The 16,420-nt window shown below is 36.7% G+C and overlaps 4 protein-coding genes across 4 annotated transcripts; 2 read left to right on the plus strand and 2 right to left on the minus strand.

Annotated features, from left to right (window-relative positions):
- The first annotated feature begins 910 nt into the window (after positions 1-910).
- Positions 911-2,271, plus strand: bet1 (Bet1 golgi vesicular membrane trafficking protein). Its single transcript, XM_079484809.1, has 4 exons — positions 911-1,105; positions 1,461-1,570; positions 1,944-2,000; positions 2,092-2,271. Exons 1-4 carry the CDS (start codon positions 1,087-1,089, stop codon positions 2,245-2,247), a joined length of 342 nt encoding a protein of 113 aa, XP_079340935.1. The 5' UTR covers positions 911-1,086; the 3' UTR covers positions 2,248-2,271.
- A 354-nt stretch (positions 2,272-2,625) lies between these two features.
- LOC306910329 (putative acyl-CoA dehydrogenase 6) lies at positions 2,626-11,379 on the minus strand. The gene is made up of 9 exons (XM_079484808.1): positions 11,102-11,379; positions 8,384-8,504; positions 6,520-6,649; positions 5,664-5,770; positions 5,123-5,290; positions 4,862-5,035; positions 4,268-4,429; positions 3,900-4,050; positions 2,626-3,306 (listed from the first exon to the last, which is right to left on the minus strand). The coding sequence occupies exons 1-9, from the start codon at positions 11,288-11,290 to the stop codon at positions 3,216-3,218; spliced, it is 1,293 nt and encodes a 430-aa protein (XP_079340934.1). The 5' UTR covers positions 11,291-11,379; the 3' UTR covers positions 2,626-3,215.
- gngt1 (guanine nucleotide binding protein (G protein), gamma transducing activity polypeptide 1) lies at positions 11,102-12,550 on the minus strand. Its single transcript, XM_079484810.1, has 3 exons — positions 12,488-12,550; positions 12,297-12,395; positions 11,102-12,138 (listed from the first exon to the last, which is right to left on the minus strand). Exons 2-3 carry the CDS (start codon positions 12,390-12,392, stop codon positions 12,013-12,015), a joined length of 222 nt encoding a protein of 73 aa, XP_079340936.1. The 5' UTR covers positions 12,393-12,395; positions 12,488-12,550; the 3' UTR covers positions 11,102-12,012.
- A 593-nt stretch (positions 12,551-13,143) lies between these two features.
- On the plus strand, positions 13,144-15,723 carry tfpi2 (tissue factor pathway inhibitor 2). The gene is made up of 5 exons (XM_079484761.1): positions 13,144-13,387; positions 13,589-13,759; positions 14,108-14,287; positions 14,710-14,877; positions 14,990-15,723. Exons 1-5 carry the CDS (start codon positions 13,312-13,314, stop codon positions 15,058-15,060), a joined length of 666 nt encoding a protein of 221 aa, XP_079340887.1. The 5' UTR covers positions 13,144-13,311; the 3' UTR covers positions 15,061-15,723.
- Positions 15,724-16,420: the final 697 nt, after the last annotated feature.

Genomic DNA, 16,420 nt, shown 5'->3' on the forward strand with positions numbered 1-16,420 from the left:
GAATTCAAGATGCACATTGCGTATGCATACCCGACTTAAGCGAGAGAACGGATTTAGAGGCGTGATGGTGAATGCTTAAAAGAAAGTATGTGACTCAGAGCGGAGATGTTCATATGCAAAGTCAGGGTGATTGTCAGCACTTGACTCGGTGCATGATCTCAGCTTCTGAAGCTGTCTGTCACACATCCATAGACCACAACAAGAATGGCATAACCATTATGTGCTTTTCACATATTTTTTAATTTATCTCTATAGGACCGGGATGATTAATTAAAAGAGTTTTCTTTTCAAGAAAACTTTAATAAAAAAAATTGGGGGTTTAAAGTACAAAAAGACACAGTGGACAGTTTGTCTGACATCACGTTATATTGTCAATTAAAAGTCTGGTGTCTCCTAGAAAACTTTTTGTGACACTGAAAATGTTTTATTATTTGAAGCACAAGTTGAAATGAAAACCGTATTACTTTCACACAATTGAGCAGATTACAACCCCAGAAATATATGAACCGTGAATTCTGTGAAGCTTGGCAAAAGTTGAGACATTACTGGATGTCTATCAGGTAAACATTAATAACTGTCTCTGAGGTGACAGCTGTATGAAGCCTATTTGTTAAAATTGCAGATACAGATGTCTCCATGCGAAATATTAATAGACCGATGTGTTGTGGGTTCAAGATCAATTAAACCCTGGAGAGGTCTCGTGAGTTCAAATTAAGGTTAATACAGACACAAATAATAGTTAAAATTAATATAAATTAACATTTGTGGAATTACATAAAACACACAACTGTACTAAAAAGTAAAATACCTTTTCCATGTAAAAGTATCAATAAATGTAAAGTTTATGGGTATAAAGAATCAAACGTCATTATGTGCTTTATAAAATAAAGTACTCCCAGACAACAATTTTAACTTCGCTTTTTGTTTGTTCCTCGGCGGCTTCCGTAGGATGTCGTGGCGCTGGAGTACAGAGGCGAAAGTACAGCGACAACAAAACAGAAAGATAAGCAGATTCTTCTGAAATCGAGACTCAACTGCGTTCAACTTGTATTAAAACCGCACAGCTTCAAGTGTTTCGGGTTTATAATGAGGCGTGCAGGTTTGGGTAAGCACATCTCTGTAATTATGTACGAAAACGCTCATGCTAAGCTAAGTTCTGACATAAACCACGTAACGTGTTAGATAAAAGTCCTATTTTCTGTGATGATACATTCAGTGACAAATGGCCAATTGTAACCAACACGTTAGGCAAAACTGTTTTATTTGTAAGTCTTATTACTATTTCTTGATACCAATCAGCTCCAAATACGGATAATGTTCACATATGTGGCACCAACCAATAACGTTATATGTTCAGATTCAGAACGGCGACTGTATAGAAGCGTATAGAGCAGGCTAACATACTGATGTGTTTGAACTGAATATGGCATGATGTACTTTGTGTTTATTGTTGTTTTTAGGTGAAGGGGTCCCTCAGGGAAATTACGTTGCAAGCGGATACAGCGTTTACGAGGAGGAGAATGAACGTCTACAGGAGGGGCTGAGAGATAAAGTACACGCACTTAAACACGTGAGTAACGTAGATAACGTGACAATTCATCTATAACATAAGTCTTTTTTCCCTCGTAATCTTTAATCTAAAAGAAGCCGAAAGAGGCCATTCTTTCATGGTGACGTCAGTTTCACTCATTCAACCATGAACTTGGCGTTTCTAGCACCATGCTCTAACCAATGAGCCACAGGAAAGCTCAAAATAAACCACGCCCCTCTATCCACTATTCCATCTCTCAGAAATGTCACATTAATAAAGTCATTCGAAACTTACAATTCACACATACTTAAAAGTAGCTTTTCCATTGAGCATTGCAAAAAAGGTCCAACAACCAAATTATGTGGATTAAGTGTTGAACCTCGAATCAGTACTTTTTGTGTTGATGTTTCAGCTTTCAATTGACATTGGAAATGAAGTCAAGAACCAAAATAAGATGCTGGGAGATATGGTGAGTGATTTGAGTTGATGCTAGGAAAAATATGTATTTTCTATACTTTCTCTGACCGATTAGATTTTAACATTTAGTTTGTCCCCTCAAGGACTCAGACTTTGACTCAACTGGAGGTCTTTTGGGGTCCACCATGGGTAGATTAAAGCGCCTTGCCAGGGGTAGCCAGACCAAGGTGTACTGCTACATGCTGCTCTTTGCCCTGTTTGTTTTCATTGTCCTGTACTGGGTGATTAAACTGAGATGATGGGGAGACTGGTGAGATCCCGGACTTATGTGGATCTTTCTTACTTGCCCTGAGGATGTGAACTTTCACAACGGTGATGCAGACTGAGATAACTGAGGAGAGCCAGAATGCTTTCCAGTGGACAAGAAACAGAACCATTGAGTAACAGTGTACAATACAAGCAGTTTAGGTCTATCAGAGCCCACTTAAACTAGAAAACAGGACAGGACAAGAAAACTGTTTTGGTTATTAAAACATGCCTAATTATGTATTTAGCTGTAATGGCTACTGTTTTATAGTTTAAGTAGGGTTTCATTATACATCCAGTATTTGTCAGTGATGTACAAGAGTAAAGTAAACCGGAAATGTAGGTCCTGAAAACACAAACATCAGCCTCTATGTAATTGTAATGTTTACTTATAACAGTGCTGAGGTGCATGTATGAGATGTTATGTGCGTGTAATAAAAACACCAGAAATCACATCAGAATTCAATATGCTCCTAAGGTCTTACATGCAGTACATTTTTAAGTTCTTGTTCAAACTGTTCTCAGGTAAACAATCCATGGTTTATTTTATTTTTAGACACTTATTTGTAAATACATATTCATTTTGAGAGAACATTTACATAAAATCTACTTCAATTGCCAAAAGCTTAAGTCCTGTTGTCATTTAAGGATAATTTGTGGTTTTCATAAATAACCAGTGGTTGTACAGATGGATGAAAACTGCTTAATGTTTCTCATGCATATTAACAAAATTAGCCATGCACAATTATTATCAAAATTTACATCTACTTAACAATTTACATACAACTCAACCAACTTTAAACAAAGACAAATTAAAGACAATATTACTCTTCATTAAGGCAACTGCATATTGTACGTTTAAATCAGTATCTGATCAAACATGATGCATTTAATTTCAGATCTAAGTTCTTTTAAGTGCACTTTGTTTTTCCAGAAATGCCAACAATAGTTAGTGTTTAGCTTATTTCGTGGGTAGAGTATCCATGTACTTGCATATGATCGAGAGCATAACCTCATCAGCTCCAGCGCCAATGGACATTAACCTGGAATCCCTGTTATGACAAAAACAATGAGTTTAACAAAATTATAAATTTTATGACATATGAGCCCTATACTTACTACTATTTTTACTCTTAAAATATTAATATCCATCAAATATTCATTAAGTTGTAATGTACATCCCCTTGGCCGGAAACGTGATAATTCTTTCATCATTTACTCACCCTCTTGTCATTTAAAACCTGTATGACTGACTTACTTCCGGGGAACACAAACAAAGATATTTTTAGGAAAGTAACTGAACAATGTCGGTACCTATTCACTTCAATTGTATTGACACAAAACCAATGTAAGTCAATGGGTGCAGTCGTTGTTCGTTTACCAACATTCTTCAAAATATCTTCTTTTGTGTTCTGTAGAAGAAAGTCTGAAATGACTGGTTTGAAATGACAACAGGGTAGTAAATAATGACAGCATTTTCATTTTTGGGTGAACTATCACTTAAGGACATAAAGAAGTACAAACCTGTTGCATTTACGGTCATGTCACTAGATGTCACTGCAGATCTTTAGAGTCTGTATTCAACACTGAAGGAATTGGATGGAGGCTTTCTCAGTTCAGATTAGAGTACAAGAGACACACTGACCTGTAGAACCTGCTGACTAGGACGTCATTTGTAAAGCCCATTCCACCCCAGTACTGGAGGCAGCTGTCACCGAGCTCTCTGGCCAGTCGTCCTGCCTTCAGCTTGGCCATCGATGCCAACTTTGTGACATCATTTCCCTTAATGTACAAAGCTGATAACAAAAAATCATAGAAGAAACTTAAAAGGCAAAATAAAACTATTGCAAGCCAGTGTTCACACTATTTCATTCCATTATTGATGTGACAATTGTCAGCTGCTTTGAGATTTTGGGTAACCAAATCCAAAGCCATGAAATTGCATAGCTCCCCATCACGGATAACTGGCATTTCAAATCATACTGAAATAATTTAGGAGACGGTTGGACTCACCTGTGGCGCGATGCAATAGGGAACGCAGTAGCTCAATCTCTGTCTGCAGTTCAGCTAGTCTAAAGTGAACCGCCTGGTGATATAGAACTGCCTGATTGAAAATCTTCCTCTGTCTGGTATAATTAATGGTTTCCTGTACGACTTTCTCCATCATCGTAAGGACTTGGAAAAACAAGAGCCAAAGTACGGAAACATCAAGGCACGATTCCAGCCTATTACATCAAGGGAATACATTCCAAATAGTTTTTCAACAAATTATATGATAAAGGAAATTGTTCTAGGAGTTTGGTCCTGACAGCATCTAGACAGGAAGTGGGCAGAAATGTTTGCCAATGATGTCTCCAGAACAAACTGGAAAACTGTCAAAATAATTGCCTTGATTTTTTTAAAGCAAAAACTCAAACACAGCCCAAAGATTTTGACTCAGAGGGAAACATACTTTGCCTGATTGGAAGGTGATTAGGCTTCAATTGACGTACACAGACAGGCATCGGTAACCTTAACACACAGACGTCATGCCCTCACCAATCCCTTTATTGACCAGGAACATCTGACGTGGGACTGGATGTGTGGGAGGTGGAAAGGATTACTTACTATTGGCCACTCCCCAAAGTCGCTCCTCTTGGAACTGCAGCATTTGGTACGTGAAGCCCATTCCCACCTGCCCTATGACATTTCTGCAGGGCACTCGGACGTCATCGAAAAACACCTCCGCTGTGTCTGAGGACCGCATGCCCATTTTATCAATCTTCCGTGCTATGTGAACTCCTGAAAAAGTATGGTCAATGTTAAAATGTACAACAAGCGCAATGTTTCCAAAGTTATAAAGATTTTTGGCTTTGAATGAAGTCCTACCAGGTAGATTCATAGGTAAGCAGATCAGGGATTTGTTCTTGTGTGGTGGGTCATTACTCGTGTTGGCCAGAAGGCACATCCAGTCTGCCTGAGTGCCATTAGTGGTCCACATCTTTCCTCCATTAATGATTAATTCATCTCCTTTACGAACAGCTTTAGTATTTATGCCTGGAGGAGATGGTATTTTTGAAGTCTTAGGTTCTTACTTTATGACAAAAAAATGCTACATTCTTGTTTCAGCCCAAAGCAACTTTCAATCTCCTTTGCAACTTTTTAATAAGATTTTTGGTTCAGTAGAGTGGCTAATACAATCTTTAAGATAGAACAATTTTACGCATTAATAAAAACTGTATTGTAAGCCCCTTTCAATGCAGTCCCAAAAATGCTTTGAAGTCCATACTTGAATTCAATAGAAATGTTTCGAATTTAGTATCTAAAGTTTACTTCGCTTAGATATGTTTACATCTTGTTTTAAAACACACCCATGGCAAATTAAAGAACATTACAGCTCACTATCTTCCCCTCCAGCAAAAATAGTTACTTGCAACATCAGAGCCGGCCCCCGTCTCGCTCACGCCGAGACAGGCCACTTTGTCTCCCATTATGGTTGGCAGAAGAAACTCTCTCTTGAGTTCTGCGGATCCAAACCTAGAATAGCACAAAGGTCACAGTCACATCCTTGCAGTTATTTAGCAATCATTTTGTGGGTGTGATGGAAACTGTAATTGAATCAGCCGAAAGCTCATGAGACACCAAGGGTTATAGAAGAGATCCACATTTTAATACCAGCTAAAGGCAATTTCAGACAGACTGTTCCGTAAAACACGAATCATAATCCCTTATTTATGAATAAAAATCTAAAACCAATATGCAGAGACAAACACAAAGATCAAACACAGTGGGGCTTTAAATAAAATTTAATGCTACAGAATAAAAAACAATGCTATCATGGTAAACAAAAGACAAATCTATACCACATCCTGAAGACTTTTCTTTTTTTTGCGTTTGAGCTTTTTTAAGGCTAACAGACTTCAGAGACTACAAAATCTTCTTAAAGTGATAGTTCACATCCTGTCATAATTTATTCACCCCTATGTCATTTGAAACCAGTATACGACTCTTTTCTGTATTAAACACAAAATATTATATTTTAAGAAATAAAATACAGAAGTAATAAGTGCAATGTAATATACATTACTGAGTCTCCAGAGGTGTATAAACCCTTAAGTAATGAAGCGTTTTTTTTTTTATCTTAGAATGAGCTTGCGGTTCCCCTTACATGGAATTCACCATGTTGTTTCTACAACCTCACCACTAGATGTCGTTACATTTCAAACAGTGGACCTTTAAAGGGTGAGAAAACTGGCAGGGCCTTTAAACTAAAAGCAGAAAATTACCGTGCCAGTGCAGGTGTGGCCATGTCACTCTGAACCCCGATGGCCATGGGAATTCCTCCACAGTTAATGTTCCCCAGTTCTTCAGCAACAGCCACACTGTAGCTAAAGTCCAGTCCCAAACCTCCATACTCTACAAACAATAAAAATATATTTTGATATCGTGATAAAAGACATTTAATTATTAGAATTAAGACCCAACTGCCGATCCAGTGTCAATAGTTTCACACACAAGGGTTTTTTCGTGGTTATTATGAAACCTATTATCTGTTGTATTTCACGCTCCCAACCGTGGGTTACTGCAATATATTATTGCCTGCAGCCAATATATAACATCCAAGTATATCACATAATCCTCTTCTAGTCATGAATTTATGCCATGATATGTAAAATTTTCAGGGGCATCATCAGAAACAAAACCAGTATTGTATATCATAGTAGCAATGAGGACAAAACAACACTTATTTTCCCCAGTTCTACGGGTCGCTGTGTTTTGTCAGTAGTTCCTGTGATGGTCCTAGACAAGATTTGGAATAGAAAAATAAGGAAAGGAAAAGCCAGAGATCAAAGGAAACAGATCCAGCTGCACAGGAATAGCAGTAGAGTTTAACCCCATATACTGAGAAGAGAAAATATACAAATATAAATAATATACAATCTGTTATTGTCTGTCTTCTATTCAGATGCAATACACAAAATGTCTTATTGTCCACAAAGAAGGATTTTTGAGACAATCCAGAAATGTACTCACTTCTTCAAATGATTCACTCTGACCTTTATATTAAAACACAGCTATACATTACAACATGGGTTTCTACAGAAGAGCCTTGAATACAAGGCTATAAAACTGGACAAATAACCTGGAAAAATCATGCACGTCTGAGCAATATGGAACAGAGGTCAACCATTAGAACATTTTTCGTGTACTTGTTATCATTAAAAATGTTGTTTTCAGTGTGATCTTCTCCTGTTTAGTTGCGTAATCGCTGACTTGTATGTTTATGCACAGAACATTTAATCACCGCATAGATGCGAGACAGAAGAGGCCACGCGCCCCCACATATTTGGGACTTAAATCAGAGAACTGGATAGTTTGGATTGGAATGATTCTGCTGGACTGAGGTTGCCAGGGTTGTAAAAACAGGCGATCTGGATTAACGCCAGTGTTAGGAGGGATTCGTTTCAGTGAAGTTGTGAAAGCAAGAGGGAGAGGTTGTTATGGGAACGGGCAAAATGAGATTTGAAGGTTTCTTCAATCATGCAAATAATCAAATGCAAACCTAGGAGCATTACACAACTCCTTTACAGCACTACGTGCAGAAGCTGTTCAACCTACAGTATCTTTATATAACGTGTGCATAGGAAAAGAAATGAAACATAAGAAAAGCTAGAGCTCAGCCAAAGTCGATTTACTTGAATAGATCTGACATTGTTGTTAAGAGACTTAAGACATATCTAGCGAAGCACATATTACTTGAGGTGAGGCAATCCTCCGAGTACTAATCTTCTGACTAAGAAGATGCTGTAAATCCGGCCTGCTAATGCAGAAGTGTCACAGCGTCAGCATTCTTTAATGCAAGGTTTCTCTCCTCTGACCTACAGATTTATGACGCAGTTTCCCCCAGTGACTCCTCTCACATAGCAATGTTCCCTGCATTGTATTCCTAAAATCGCGTAAACTAGGATTGTTTAAGGATGGGAATTAACAATCTCTGTTTGCAAAAATAAACAGAATCTTACATTTGAATTGTATACTGGTAAGTAATTGTTCGTAAACTCTCCATTAGATGCCGCTAAATACAGTATACTGAACCTTTAATTTGTGTATTTTATTAAAGTAAACTTTACATAGCAGACGTCGTCTTACCCACAGGCTTGTTGACTCCCAGGAATCCTGCACTGCCTAGGATCTTGAAGATCTCATGAGCCGGAAACTGTCCCTCTTCTTCCCATTTGTCTACATAAGGGTTTATCTCTTGATCAATTATCTGTAACAAATTCAAGTATTTTTGCATTATTTACTTAATTTAATCAAACCGAAAAGTGCCCTGGCAAAGTAATCTATGTTTATACTTTAGACATTTACAGCAAAAACATTTAGCCAGCAATTCCAAAATAAATCCACTAATTCCTGCTTCACTGGAACGAAGTCATGGGTGGATAAAACTACAGTCACATAAAAGAAGTGGTGTTTAAAAACAATAAAACAGAAACTGTGACGCAATATTAAGGATTATGCATTCACCATCTATCCAAGCTAAACAAACTGTGGAACTAGTTGATCGGAAGAGAAAATAGAAAAAAGACAAACATTTCAGTTATCAGGCAATGAATCATATTCAGTGCAAAGCCTGTTCACATTGAACAAATTATAAAAAGCGGTAACACTTTAACATTTGAGGCATAGCTTAGTGTCTACCACACTGATGCTCATGTGGGCAATGTAAGTTGGAATCTGGCTCACGTCATTTCCCACCCTTCTTCTCATCATCATCATCATCATCTCCTACCCTCTCCTATTTTTAAAGTAACCAAAAATAAAGTACTTTAAATCCTTTAAGCTATATAGAGTATACTAGACCTACAATAGGTTCCTTCCTCGAGTCCAGACACACTGTTTCCTTCTGAGTCACTTTGGGGTAGTAATCACATAAGCGTGATGTAGTATTATGAGCCGAAAATTTGTTGTTTTCTAATACAAGCACAACAAACATAATTTTAAAGTACGACCTGTGTCTAGACAATATTCTAAATATTATTTTGCAATTGAGAAAGATATTTCATACTGGTTATGGGCAGCATAATGATGGGTTCCTTTAGGTTTATCCATATAAGATATGAGAAATGTCTGTCAAACGACTGTAATTAAAAGTTAACAGACCAAGTAAAGCCCACTGTCTGTACTGCACTGGTTTCTAATCAGTAAAAAGATATGTCGTAATTACAGGAAGACCACTCTTTAAATTGTACTTGCACAAATTAAGCAGAAAATAATAGTCAATTCTTGTCTCAATAACACATTACAAGAACAATAAAACTAATCTTTTTTCAAGCGTGATAGGAAATGGTTTTAATTCTCTAATTCAATGAAGGCTACAGGCAATTAACTTGTGAAAATGACTACTCATAAACATAAAATGCCATGCTAACTAGGTTTAATGTGTACATCTGAAACATTTTCCTTTATGTGACGCTTCTACTACGTCCACTAGCCAACAAATACATATTGCCTTAAAACAAGTGTGGATAGGAATAAAGAGTAAGAAAAAAACAATACGAAGCAAAAGCAAGTTTCAGTCTCCAGCTAACCATATTTGATCATCTGGCAGGACACATTGAACGGCGGCGTCACACTTGCATTGTACGGATTTACTCAATACCCAAAAGTATGAATTTAGTCTGAAAGGAAGGGTGGTCTGCCCTGTAAGGTTCCCGATATAGGTCAATGAAACATTCCAGAATGCTCCTGCCGTGCGGCGCTGAGAACTGTTTGGTGGGGTCCAGAACTCATACTTATGATTTGTCAACACGTTATGCTCACGGGAGACCTCTCCATTGAGCTCAACAGAATAGCACAGCAGATGGTGTTTCCAGGAAGCCATAACCGTAATCGGTGAATGAAACATATATGACAGGCTAAAGTGTTATGTAAAACTTAAATTGCGATTCGTTTCATCAGTGTCATTTGGAAATGATGTTGAAAATAATTTGTTTTCATTTTAAAACGCTTTTGGTATGAGAAACAGTCCTGCTTATTTAGCCCATGACCCCGTGATTCTGAGGAGGTTGCAATCATTCAGTATGTAAATGTGTAATAAGATTCGTCTTCCTACCCATAAGAGTCAAGGATGTTACTAACTAGTTTTTAATGTCTCACACTCTCAAGTGAATTCTTTTAATAAAACACAGTCCCTGAGCTCTACACTGGTGCATTGTTCTCCTTAACCGTATCCTTTCTCATACCAACCTATTACTAGGAATTGGAGAAAGCAACTTCCTGCCCCACGTTCTGTAACCCTTCCTAGTTGCTACAATTTGGATACAAGAGTGACTAATAAAGACACATCTGACTTAAAATCTAAATACTTAAAGACTTCAATGCTTAAAATGAACCTGTTTGGTAAACTGTTTATAAAAATGCATATTATTAGTAGAAGTATTCGGTGTGCGCGTGGATAACATATCAATTCCATAAATCCTGAAACTATCGTCACTCGTTCATGCATATCTCACAGGACGTCCGTCGTAACAAGCGCGTCACGTGACCGCGCGTGAGCTTCCTTTGACGCTTCAAAACAAAGCGGTGAAAGTCATACCTTAATATTGACTATATCACGCATAAAATTATATCCCAATTGTGCATTGTTTCTCATTCTTACGCCCACAGCTCGAGAAACGCAAACAACTTACATCGCATATAAACTATACGTGACCTCTTACCTACATTTTCTAAATAGATCGCACCTGCACATTCAGTCGAGTATTCACAAACAGCGATGTGTTTATAGTCTACACCAACCTCGACACATGAGTTTACCGAGAAATGTAAGTTAGCAAAGGTACAGAGCCACTCGGCTATATCTACCTTCCTCAAAGATGCCTTTAATGCAAAATGTTCCTCTGTGTAGAGAACATGGTCGATTGTTTCGTTAGAGGCGATTTCTTTCGGACTGGACGACGTCTTTTCCGACAAGTAACGTTTATTGCAGACAACGGTTGTCTTTAGTAAATTTCGCTCTACGGCCAAACTGAATCGCAGGACTCGCAGTGCCATTTTTACAGTCTGTAGGCAGAAGCGTCTAAATGCGCATGCGCGAAACAAAGTTTACCACGTTCACTGAATGTCCACAGTTATTGTTACATTGTGAAACCGGATAGCAAAAACTGAATATCAGAAACGTATTTTAATATTTTTCATATTGATTCATTAAATTGAAGTAACTAGTAACTTGTGTTTTAGGTGAAATTGAGAATGTGACCTATCAAAACAAAAATAAAAAATAACTTAACACTTAACAATCTTTTAACAATTAAACGTTTTAATCAAGTAAGTTGACCGTTCAGATACTATTATTGTGGCCTTCTGCCATGTATCTGTGATTTTGTTAAAAAGCTCTACTTACAATTTTACAAGCATTGATTTATTATGGTACAGATTCACATTGACCTTTCACTAATTGTCACATAGATGTTACACATGGGCTGGCATCACAATAAAAATACACGTGTAAATCCATCAAGCAAGGCTCGGATGATCAGTACACAACGGTATTTAAATTTTTACTCTTCAAGGATTACATAATATGTGTCCATATCCTATAGTGACTCATTTACAATGAGGAAGCCATTTAGAGTTTTCTGAAGATCTATCCATATTTGTGATTTTCCCATTTATCCATGCAACAGATAGGATTCCGGCTACAATTACATTTTAGCAGGTGTCCATGGGGAGCAAAGAACACTAAACTGCAAAAGTTGTGAGTTCCTTTGTCCACATCAGCAAATTACACAGCCACCTTTCTCCTTGAAAGGGTTCTTCTCCTCTGGAATGCCTTTGACCAATGGATCCTCATCTGCTCCACCCTGAATGTACTCTGTGATCTCTTCACAGCATTTGGACACCTGATGTTGTTTTGTAAAGAAATGAATAAATACTACTATTGATGCACACCAATTTCCTGTACAGGCCTAACATAGTGTACGGTATTATACAGAGTCTACGACAACTATGATATGGTCAGTTCTGTGTAATTTGTAGAGTTGAACATTCCCAAGCTTACCTTTGCCCTTTCAAGCTTCACCTCAGTTTTGAGCTGTGTTACTTCCATATTCGCCTTATCCAGATCTGTCAGATCGTCAATATTTATGACCGGCATTGTCTGTGAGAAAGTAAACAATCAAAACAATCAAAAACCATGCGTGGTAAACTATGTATTCAATTTCACTTTATATTACTGACAACCAGACTTACTGCCACTTACGAGGAGGTCTTCTCCACCCCTGAAAAAGGACAGAGATACTGCACTTCTACCTCAATCCGGTTTATAAAGTGATCTGTATAAACATGCTAATCTCTTAATCTCATTTAAACAAGCTCTCTTATTTTATCATATTCTTTCTATAGACTTTACTATATTCAGAAGAAAGGTGAATTGGTATCAAAATCTGTAATTCATTTATGGATAAATCTAAAACGCATAATGAGAAGTGCTTCCCTTATTAAGACTTGTATGTAGGTCAAGAGGACACAGAAAGTATTACAGGGTACGATAAATATTCTATAATCTGTCACATCACATCATTCATTATTATCACTGAAGGTATGACAGTTTTCGTCAAAAAAGGGTTATTTCAGTCACATGAGGGAAAAATTAAAATTTAAAACTCCCATTTTGAATAATGATTGGTAAATATATTGACGAATAAAATGAAGACAAAATATCATTGTGATATAGTTATTTAAAAACATAATAGTATGGGCGGATGGTGAACGAACTGAACTTCAGAAAGAAGGAAAATAAGATTTCAGAAGAACCCCAAACAAGTGATGTCTTGATTAAATGATGTAAATCTTTTAGATGTAACGATGAGCTCATTCGATATGAATTATATGAATTATTTCTCATTGTTGGGAATAGGCGCAATGTTCTGTAGTAGTGCGTGGAATGCTCATGATACAGCCCGCCCTTCCAATTCCTCCCCGGAAAACTTCTCCGTTTATAAAGGCAACGATTGTGAGAAATCAAGTTAAACAGACTACTCGCTTTGTCATCTTGGATTCAGACGTCTAACACAATGGTGTGCGATTTGCTCGGAGGTCTTTTGCTTGTTATTGCTGTATTGCACAGCGCCGTCGGGTATCGCCCCAAAGGTAAAGATAACATTGTGTTCTTTTTAACAGTTCCCTCCAACGCGTAAAGATGTGCAAAAGCTGTTAATATTGACTGTTTCTATTGTAGATGGATAATAAGAGTTGCACGTGAAAATAGGCCGAGCCTATATATGAATTATTTTTTAACAACGATGGCTTCAGATTTCTCATTATTTTTAACGCGTAATTTGTTCTTCACAGAGGTCTGCTTGTTGCCAGTTGAAGAAGGACGATGCAATGACGATATAACTAGCTATTACTACAATACAATTACTCAAAAGTGTGAAGAATTCAGTTACAGCGGCTGTGGAGGAAACTTAAACAACTTCAAAAGCTTTATGGAATGTCAGAAAACATGTTTCAAGATACCAAGTACGTTCATTTGAAGTGTAGCCTACATTCAGCTCTGGCCTGTGGGTCTTCAGTGGTAAAGTGATTCTCTTGGTGGGTTGTTGCCTGGTAAATGGGACAGAATATCATGGAATATGGCCTAAAACAAACTACATGAATTTTGTAATATGGTATTTGTAATGAAATCCACTAGAATTTGTATTATTTCTTTTAACGATGGAAATGCCTTTTCCCTTCATCATGTCCACCACGAACAGTGTGACTTTGCACTGTTATGTTAATTAAGAATGTACTGTTATACCATTGTGTGATGAATGTGAAAGATGTTCACTTCAGCTTGGTTTAAGAGTTTGGTTTTGCTTACTACAGAAATTCCCCGGCTCTGTCGTTTTGAAAAGCAAGAGGGGCCCTGCCGTGCCCTCCATAAGCACTTTTTCTTCAACATGACCTCCATGGAGTGTGAAGCTTTCTTCTATGGTGGTTGCCAAGGCAATGAAAACAACTTTGAAAATTTTCAGACGTGTATGGAATACTGCAGGCCTTCAAAATGTAAGTACAAAGAGACAGATTTCTAAAATTATTTTATTGAAGCATTTGCATCTAGGCCTTAGATCACATATGATAAAATCTACATGAAATAAATAACAGATAAACATAAAAAAGCAATGAAAAAGTTCCAAGCAATAAAGTATTTCAACCTTAATAATGGGTGGTTGAAAACATTTCTATGGCATCATTAAAAGGATGTGGAACACAGAACAGATCTTTTAAACACATAAAGACATTTTATTTTCATCTTTTCTAATCATCAAGCAAACATTAACAAACATCACTGAAGGCCATCTTTACCGTGTAAATGTAAATATAGTATTTTGCCTCTATGGCCCCTGACTTTATCTTAAAGAACACTTTTAGGATCTCTAGTTAATTCTTTGCAAAAAAAAGTAAATAATTGTGGTTTGGTTTTTAAGCAACTCCTGTGATTTGCCGAGATGTTTTGGACAAAGGGACGTGCTCGGCTTCAATACCAAGATATTACTACAACTCGGTTACAAAGACATGTCAGGAGTTTATATACACAGGGTGTGGAGGAAGCAACAATAACTTCACCTCCAAGAAAAGCTGCATAGACGTGTGCGGTAAGAGCAATTAATTTGGTCCTGTTAAGATTAATTGAAATTAAAATGATTATCACAAAGACAATAAAACAGGGTTGTGTTTAAATGTCTAATAACATGCTTTGTTTATCAGGGGCACTTGAGAAAAAGAAAGGAATAAAAGTTAAAAAACAAAGACGGACAATGGCTCACCACGGAGGGTGAAATAGAACCAAACAGCGTTCATGAAGGCACGCACATCACAAAGATATTTGCACTGATTTTACACAGGGGTTTTTCAAATAGTGTCTCCTAAACTTAACAAAATGTGAATCTGTATCCATTATTATACATGACCTTATATGTGTTTTGAAAGGAACAAGTTTGTTTTATATTTTTAGTGATTTTGTTTGCATATGCAATTTATTGCATTAATACAATACAGTATTTTGTATTTTGCAAAGTCTTTCACTGGTTTGTTCAAATGTGACATAATATATAGCATAACTTACTCATCGATTACTTACTAACTTTATATATTTTATATTTTAAGACAATGTTTTATAAATGTAGTATCATCTCATAATATCAGAAAGTTAACAACACTAAAAATGAGAATAAGATGAGAGATGAAAAATGAATCTCTGTTGGGTCAGAAATGGCAGGTTGTTATTTTCTCTGCCATTTGAAAAACATATGGTTTATCATGCAACTCAATGACCAGAGTGGATATTTTTATATACATTTTTAAAGTATTTTCTATTTCAATGAAAGCTGCCATGGACTTGTTGTTTTATTTGTAATGAAACACAGAATTTGACCTAATTCAATGTAATTTGAAGAATACATCATTTATATAATTTGAGAATAAATCATTTATATAATTTGTGTCTCGTGCCTTTAAAATAGTCAAATCCAAAATTCAACTATTTAATACTTTGATCTGTATTAATAATTTATTTTTGATTATTTAATCATGATCACATTCATTCCAGGTAAAAATAACTTACAACATCACCATCATCATTTTGCCATAATGTATAAACACCCTCGCATTTTAAAGCTAAATCCTAAATCCTAAATCCTGTAGCTCAGTGGTAAGAGCATGGTGCTTACAACGTCAAGGTCGTGTTTTCGATCCCAGGGGATTGAACATAGTTAGTAACAAATGTATAAATGTAAATTAGTATTATCATCTGGACATGTGGATCTATACTGTAGCTCCCCCTGGTGTAATTATATATCAAGAACAGAAGACAACTTATTTGGTCGGACAAATAATTGTTATCTGTAATCTATAGACATAATGTGCCCAGTGGCATATATTTTACAGACAACCTCGTTCAGGTCAAAATCAATCAAACGAAAAATAAATTATTATTATTTACTTATTATTTAATATTATTCTACAAACAACCTTCAGTCCACCTCATGACCCTAGATTTGGGTTGATTAAAACAACCACAAGGTGGAGTTATATTCATAGGCCAATGCGCTACAGTAACTCTAGTAAGGCTCTTTTGCATGACTGACTTCATTATAAACCATAATTGTAAGCCATACAGAGAAAAAGTGTAATGTTACA

The sequence above is a fragment of the Barbatula barbatula genome (genome assembly GCF_947034865.1).
Source record: "Barbatula barbatula genome assembly, chromosome: 21".
Classification (NCBI taxonomy): Eukaryota; Metazoa; Chordata; class Actinopteri; order Cypriniformes; family Nemacheilidae; genus Barbatula; species Barbatula barbatula.

Bases quoted from the DNA above. Each gene is read 5' to 3' on its own strand.
- LOC306910329 (XM_079484808.1), bottom strand. From the start codon at position 11,290: ATGGCACTGCGAGTCCTGCGATTCAGTTTGGCCGTAGAGCGAAATTTA. The intron at 8,505-11,101 runs GTAGATATAGCC...AATTTGTTACAG, and splicing joins TAAAGGCATCTTTGAGGAAG to ATAATTGATCAAGAGATAAA. The intron at 5,771-6,519 runs GTAATTTTCTGC...GTGCTATTCTAG, and splicing joins GCCACACCTGCACTGGCACG to GTTTGGATCCGCAGAACTCA.
- tfpi2 (XM_079484761.1), top strand. From the start codon at position 13,312: ATGGTGTGCGATTTGCTCGGAGGTCTTTTGCTTGTTATTGCTGTATTG. The intron at 13,760-14,107 runs GTACGTTCATTT...TGCTTACTACAG, and splicing joins AACATGTTTCAAGATACCAA to AAATTCCCCGGCTCTGTCGT. The intron at 14,878-14,989 runs GTAAGAGCAATT...TTTGTTTATCAG, and splicing joins AAGCTGCATAGACGTGTGCG to GGGCACTTGAGAAAAAGAAA.
- gngt1 (XM_079484810.1), bottom strand. From the start codon at position 12,392: ATGCCGGTCATAAATATTGACGATCTGACAGATCTGGATAAGGCGAAT. The intron at 12,139-12,296 runs GTAAGCTTGGGA...AAACAACATCAG, and splicing joins TGAAGCTTGAAAGGGCAAAG to GTGTCCAAATGCTGTGAAGA.
- bet1 (XM_079484809.1), top strand. The intron at 1,571-1,943 runs GTGAGTAACGTA...TTGATGTTTCAG, and splicing joins AAGTACACGCACTTAAACAC to CTTTCAATTGACATTGGAAA. The intron at 2,001-2,091 runs GTGAGTGATTTG...TGTCCCCTCAAG, and splicing joins ATAAGATGCTGGGAGATATG to GACTCAGACTTTGACTCAAC.